Raw genomic sequence first — 7,676 nt, 5'->3', positions numbered from 1 at the left:
AGACCGCAGGAATGGCCTGTGGCGTGGAAGGATCGAAACATGGAAGTACACGTCCTTCAGGTCGATCGCTGCAAACCAATCCTGGGGACGGACACATCGGAAGATGTGTTTCTACGTGAGCATCTTGAACGGTAGACTGTGAAGAGCTCGGTTCAGGACACGCAGATCCAAGATCGGTCGTAACCCACCACCTTTTTTGGGTACTATGAAGTAAGGGCTGTAAAACCCTGTCCTCATATTGGCTGGAGGGACCGGCTCTATCGCTTCCTTCGCCAGCAAGGTAGCAATCTCTGTGTGCAGGACAGGGGCGTCTGCTGCTTTCACTGAAATGAAGTGGATGCCCCTGAACCTGGGAGGACGCCGGGCGAACTGAATCGCATAGCTGAGTCTGATGGTCTGGAGGAGCCAGCAAGACGGGCTGGGAAGCTCTAGCCAGGCTCCCAGACAGCATGCAAGTGGAATCAATGGGACCACTGACGTACCCGCGGGGGGGCAGCGAAGGGGAACGCAGGGACCCCGCTCGGGCGTCTCGGTGCCGGTCCGAAGCGGTGCATGAGTAGTCCGTTCTATAGCACTCTCCAACTGCCCAGTGCTGTTCGCTGGCGAGAGGGGAGAGGGGATGAGGTCCGGGGTTGACCTGAGCAACACCCGCTGTCCCCTCTGGGGACCCAGAGATAGAGGAAATTGCTCTTTTATTGAAAATTTTGGTGTCATGACGGGAAAAAAGGAAACAAAAGATTCTCCTCTCTTCCGGGGGAGGGAGTTCACCACCTCCCGAAGAGCAGCTTCCTCCATCTCTGGGTCGCCCGTCTCAGGGTCGCTTGTTCTTGCATTCTTGGTGGGGACCTGGACAGGCGGGGCAGGTGCCCTGCTACCGGCTCCACGATGCCGTGTGAAGGCTGCTGCAATGGCTGCGGTGGAGCAGGGGCGGAAGCAGGGGGCCGCCCTCGGCGACGAGCAGACTGAGGTGGCGCCGGCGGCCGGGTGGAGGCAGCAGCAGGTGCACGCCGGGGCAGGATGTGACTGATGGCCTCAGTCTGCTTCTGTGCGGCAGAAAACTGCTGGGCGAAGTTTTCCACCGTGTCGCCGAAGAGGCCAGTCTGGGACACGGGGGCATTTTATCGGCTTCCCTCATGTCGGCCAGACACAGCAAGAGATGGTGCTCCTGGACCACCATAGTGGACATCGCACGACCCAGAGACCGCACGGTCACCTTCGTTGCACGTAGCGCGAGGTCTGTAGCGATACGAAGTTCACGTAGAACTTCTGGGTCGTGCCCACCCTTGTACAGGTCCTTCAGTGCCTGAGCCTGATGAACCTGTAACAATGCCATTACGTGTAGGGCGGAGCCAGCAGCCCCACAAGCCGCATAGGCACTGCCGATCAGAGCCGACGAGTGCCTACAGGCTCGGGAGGGGAGCAACGGATTGCCCCGCCAAGTGGAAGCGGCGCCGGGAAACAACTGCATCGCCACCGCACGCTCCACCGGCGGGACAGCCGTGTACCCCCATGCTGATCCGCCATCGAGGGTGGTGAGGGAGGATGTGCCACTGGAGTGGTTTCTGGCAGTAAAAGGTGCCGTCCATGTCCCAGTGAGCTCATCATGCACTTCCAGGAAGAAAGGCACTGGGGTGGGACGCTGAAAACCAGCGCGGGCCACCTCAAGATACCAATCGTCCAGCCGAGAAGGATCGGGACGTGATGGAGGGTTCCATTCAAGCCCTACCTTCTTGGTGGCCCGGGCAAGCATAGCCATCATCTCAGGGTCGGTATCCGGCACCGCTGACCACCCAGTGAACGGCAGCGATCCGGAATCATCCTCCCCCAAGAATCATGGCTCACCCTCCGATGCCGCGATCGACATCTGGTCATCAGGGGGAGCTCCAAAAGTAACGAGTGGTACCCCACGAGGAGGTCCAGCCAGCTCTTCTGGAAGCTCCACTGGAAGCGGAGTGTCGGTGGACGGAGGAACCCCTGACGAATTGTCCACTAGGGAATTCCTCACCGTCACCATCAGACCAGTCAGCCTTCTGCCAGAGGTAGAGTCTCCCCGGCGTTTGCCAGGGGGAACGGTAGATCTTGGCAGAGGTACTGGCACCCCGCCCCTTTGCAGGAAGCGGAGTCTGGTCCGCAACTCCATGATGGACTTGCCGCCGCGATGACGACATGACTCATCCACGAACGCCGCCTGAGCGTGCTCAATGCCCAGATATGTCAGACAGCGATCATGACCATCACCTGGCGCCAGGTAACGACCGCATCCAGAAACGCACGGGTGAAACGGCATTTTGCTCTTTTTAAACGAATCGTCTTTAAAAAGACGTTCACCCGTGTCACTCTTTTAGAAATCTGCTCGCAGTGTTGAAGCGCAGTAGTGCAGTAGGGTAGTGCAGTCCTAACTGTGTGCTTTTCCACCCACGGAAAACCACCACCGCTGACGCGCCGTGCCACCAACACTCGCAGTTCATTAGAGTTTGATTTCTTTGAAGTTGCTTGTTCCGTTTTTCAAAGAGAAGATCGGCTCCGAAGCGAAAAGCTGTCTATGCATTGCACCTGCTGCTTATTTATGCTCACGCTGTGATCAGCGACAGCTGGATGCAATCATGCATGCCAATGTGCATTGGCTCGTTTAGTTTACACACGAAGAGGATTGGTCTCTCTAGGCGATATCCCAATTCGTCGGTCTCCAACGTGACGTCAAAGAGACCGATTGAGAGGGAACCACCAGCTAAAACCAACCTGACCAGCCTGGCCTGACTGGAAGACCAGCTAAAACAAGCTACTTCCCGCTTAAACCAGCTAAGACAAGCCAACCAGCTTATGCTGGTTTTAGCTGTTTTTTTTTTCAGCAGGTATGAAAGAAGATATGGGGTTATAGGGTTTTGGAACCAAACTCTTGAATGTTGGTAACCAAACAGATGTTGGCCTCCATTGACTTCCATATTACAAAAATAAATAAATAAATTATGGAAGTCTATAGGGCAGTGGAAAATGAAGTTATTTATCTTTTGTTAAGTTAAACATAATGATTGCAAAGTTTGCAAAGACTATAACTATAATGAATCCCAAGATGTTTCATATGATTTCCCAAATGAAGAAGGATGTTATAAAAAACAAGACTTTAGCTCTCCACATGCAGACACACAGATTTGTTGAACTGATTGTTTGCCTTTTTTCCTAAGCTCCAACTTTCTATGATTTCCCAAAGCCAACAATGAAACAACAATGAAAGTAAAATGAACAGATGATAGATGGATGTATATAGCAATTGTAGCCTAAACTTAATAATATAGTCTTGTGCTTTTTTATTGCAGAATATTGTTGTTTTGTGTGATTTTGTGTGAGGAATATCCATAACTTGATGGGTGACATGTCTTATCCTTTAAGACTGACTCTTATGGTGCCCAAAGAATCAAAAATCATATTGGCATGTATATTTCACCTGTTTCTTTTCATTAATATTTGTCTTGTCATGGTCATTATCATGCAGAAAGCTCTTCATGAACCAATGTACATATTCTTGTGTCATCTGTCTGTAAATGGAGTTTATGGAGCCTCAGGATTTTATCCTAAATTTCTGTCTGATTTGTGACCCTGGACCACAAAACCAGTCATAAGGTTAATTTTTACAAAACTGATATGTATACATCATATGAAAGCTGACCTGAAAGCTCAGTAAATAAGCTTTCTATCGATGTTTGGTTTGTTAGGATAGGACAATATTTGGCCGAGATACATGTATTTGAAAATCTGGAATCTGAGGGTGCAAATAAATCAAAATACTGAGAAAATCACCTTTAAAGTTGTCCACATTAAGTTCTTAACAATGCATATTACTAATTAAAAATTACATTTTGATATATTTACAGTAGGAATTTTACAAAAAAATCTTCATGGAACATGATCTTTACTTAATTTCCTAATGATTTTTGGCATAAAAGAAAAATCAATAATTTTGACCCATACATTGTATTTTTGGCTATTGCTACAAATATACCCCAGCGACTTAAGACTGGTTTTGTGGTCCAGGGTCACATTTAATATTGGATTCATATGTGATTTCCTCTCACATGTGTGCTCTGCAATCCTTTGTGATTTACAGCTCTTTATTGTGTGAGTTCACAATATTAACAGTGATGGCTTATGATAGATATGTAGCCCTATGCAAACCTTTAGACTATCATTCTAAATTAAATAAAAACACCTGTGTGAAATTAATTCTGTTCTCATGGATTGTTCCAAACTTTTCTGTAATTCCAGCAGTCCTGTTGTCAAACTTGAGGCCGTTTTGTAAATATCACATTGACAAATTATATTGTGACAACTGGTCAATTGTAAAACTGTCTTGTGTATCATCTTTTATTAATAATGTCTATGGATATATTGTAGCTGTAATATTTTGTTGCTGTGAAGTTATCATCATTGTGTCCTATGTTAAACTGATCTCTGCATGTAAAGCATCTTTAGAAAACAGAAGGAAATTCTGGCAAACATGCCTGCCACATATATTATCACTGATAAATTTCACTTTTGCTTTGCTTTTTGATGTCATGTATAGCAGATATGGTTCAAATGATATTCCAGAGGGTCTCCGCAATTTTTTGGCTCTAGAACTGGTGATAGTCCCACCTGTGTTCAATCCTTTAATCTATGGACTAAACATTAGAGCAGTTTGCAGAGTTTTTGCCTCATGTTTTTCAGCAAGAGTGAACATTTCAGAAGCTCAAAAAGGCCTAAAAATTACTTGATGTACTGTACAGACGCAGACATGCATACATGCTTGATCTACGCATATTTCTCTCCTGATTTAAAAAAGATGATTTTTCACTGTAGAAAAGCAACATTATAGACAGAGAAATTATATTTTAGCTGGAAGCAATGAATTGAAGGTAAAACTTCTCAATGATTTGTTTCTTAAAAACACGCAGCATTTTCACTTCACAAGACATGAATTGAAAGATTGGAGTCATGTGAATTGCTCATGGATTATTGAGAGGATCCATTGTGAACAAGCAATGTAATGCTAAATTTCTCCAAATCTGTTCAGCTTGAAGCAACAAAAAGTATCTATATCTTGGATGGCCTGAGGATGAGCAAATTTTCATTTTTGTGTAAACTATTCCTTTAGATCTTATCAGTGTTTCACATAATTGAATACAGCCTACTGCATTATGTTCATGTTGTGCAAAGTTATTAGAAAAAAAAGCAAATGAAGTATATACGTCTATAATACGATCAAAATCTTACTGAGATCACTGTGATTATGGTTTGCACCTAAAACTAAGGTTGATGATACACTTTTGCCAGGCAAAAATGTTGCCTGGCAAAATTGCTCAAAGACTGGAGCTGATGTAACACTGACTAAAAAACTTGATTCATTACCATAATTATTTTAATGTTAATAGCATGAATAACTGTAGTTCATTATTTTGCCCTTTTTTTTTGTAATTTTTATTATAAATATATAATAGTTTCAATCATATTAAAGACAGAGAGACATATGCCATCATCTGCACCACACTGTAAAAAGTTTTCACCAGATTCAAACCTAAGTTTAGCAGCTGCATTAAATTTTTAAGTCATGTTAACTTATTACAATAAAAAATGAGTTGATTTAACTTCTGAGTTGAAATGACTTAAGTTGATTTAACTTAAAATTTTAAGGCAGCTGCTAAACTTAAATTTTTAAGTTGAAACTGGTGAAAACTTTTTACAGTGCACAGGAATGTTAATGTAAATTAAACTCATTTTGATTGATCAGCTAAGCTTGATCTATGGTTAATACAATAAATAAATAAATGGAGTAAATAAAATAATGACATCTTTTGTGAGTTCACTCTCTTTGTTGTGAGTTTCTTTTGGGTGAACTATTCCTTTAAAGAAAAAAGGCTTCAGTGCTCATTGAATTTCCCCTAGGATGTATTCCGCAGAGCGGAAAATTTCAACTGAGCGAAAAAGTTATTTATAAGCAGGTCAGTTGTCCATAGTGCTCATGAGTTTGAGCCTGCAAGATCACAAAAGGCAATGCAATTGTAAGGTTTGATTGGTTTTAATGCTCATTGTATTTTACACGCATGTCTAGTTTTAAATTGAAGATATTACTAAATATCAGTTACTTGTTGTTGTTAAATACACAATGGATATGACAAATTTTACAACCTACACTCTGATGGAACCACACAAAGCTGAATCAAACAGGTATATTTATTTCACATGCTTTTTGTTCCTCTATGTTATGATACTATTTCTAAACATTTGGCTCATTGTAGTCATTGTCTTGGAGAAAGCTCTTCATGAACCAATGTACATTTTTCTGTGTAATCTGTGTGTGAATGATATTTATGGAACAGCAGCATTTTATCCTAAATTCTTACATGATTTAATATTGAATTCATATGTAATTTCATCTTACATGTGTGCATTCCAGGCCTTTGTTGTTTATACTTATGTTATGTGTGAATATTCTACATTAGCAGTGATGGCATATGACAGACATGTGGCCATATGTCGACCTTTAGACTATCACTCAAAGATGAACAGATTTTCATGCAGCATATTACTTGTCTTATGTTGGATTGTACCATTTCTTAATATGTTTATTGCAGTTTTCTTGTCAAATAGGTTGGTACCATGTAGAAATCAAATTGAAAAACTGTATTGTGACAACTGGTCAATAGTAAAACTTTCATGTGAGTCAACTGTTGTCAATAATATTTACGGATTTATTTTTATTTCCTTGTATTTTGGCCTTGTGATTGTAATTATGATGTCCTATATAAAGCTTATTATTGCATGTAAAGCATCACTAGAGTGCAGAAGGAAATTTTGGCAGACATGTGTGCCTCATTTACTTTCATTGATAAATCTCACTGTTGCAATACTTTTTGATACCATCTATAACAGATATGGATCAAGTAATTTACCTGCAAACCTGCATAATTTTTTGACTTTAGAAATGATTATAGTGCCACCTCTTTTTAATCCTGTAATCTATGGCTTAAAACTAACAGACGTTCGCAAAAGAATCCTAAAATTATGCATGAACTGTGCTGAAAATGACAAAGTGTGAAGTATGTTGTGTATATGCTGTAGTGTATTCTGTCAGAAAAAAGGAAAACTGTGAACTGTCGACTGTGCTTTATGTAAAGACAGAAGTCAAGGAAGATATAAATCAATGGAAAATCATCACTTTATATTCTAATTATGCTGGAAACCCATTTAATGTTCCACTAAAGGCAAAATGTCTACTGAGCTTTTACTGTAACAAAATATACCTTGGCAAGATGACCAAAACTTGTATGACCTTGAAGGGAGTTTTGTAATAATGACTGTCACACTGTATAATGTATTATTCCACTTTACACAAGTACTTATAAAATAAACAGATATATTTACGTGTTCCCATTTTTTATGTTCTTACTTATAGATAAACTTCAACTTTTTCAGAAAAAAAAAAAATCCAATACAGATTTCTCTGTAATCTGTAAATGCTATGTATGGAACAATAGGATTTTATCCAGAATTCCTACATGATTTTATGCTGAATGCATATGAGATTCATATGTCCTTTTCAAGCTTTTGTGATCTGCAGTTCAGCAATCTATGAATATTGTACATTTACTATTGCGTTCTTTGCCATCTTTGTGTCAAATACGTTGACATTATTTAGGCCTAAA

At 41.4% G+C, this 7,676-nt stretch overlaps 2 protein-coding genes across 2 annotated transcripts; both read left to right on the top strand.

Moving 5' to 3' along the window:
- The first annotated feature begins 3,361 nt into the window (after positions 1 to 3,361).
- Positions 3,362 to 4,748, top strand: LOC141292028 (olfactory receptor 52D1-like). Its single transcript, XM_073824000.1, has 2 exons — positions 3,362 to 3,584; positions 4,036 to 4,748. The coding sequence occupies exons 1-2, from the start codon at positions 3,362 to 3,364 to the stop codon at positions 4,746 to 4,748; spliced, it is 936 nt and encodes a 311-aa protein (XP_073680101.1).
- A 1,388-nt stretch (positions 4,749 to 6,136) lies between these two features.
- LOC141292027 (olfactory receptor 52E8-like) lies at positions 6,137 to 7,069 on the top strand. Its single transcript, XM_073823999.1, has one exon. It carries the CDS (start codon positions 6,137 to 6,139, stop codon positions 7,067 to 7,069), a length of 933 nt encoding a protein of 310 aa, XP_073680100.1.
- The last annotated feature ends 607 nt before the right edge of the window (positions 7,070 to 7,676 follow it).

Source organism: Garra rufa, chromosome 19 (genome assembly GCF_049309525.1).
Source record: "Garra rufa chromosome 19, GarRuf1.0, whole genome shotgun sequence".
Classification (NCBI taxonomy): Eukaryota; Metazoa; Chordata; class Actinopteri; order Cypriniformes; family Cyprinidae; genus Garra; species Garra rufa.
Note: the sequence above shows the minus strand (reverse complement) of the source record. Positions and strands in the feature narration are given on the sequence as shown.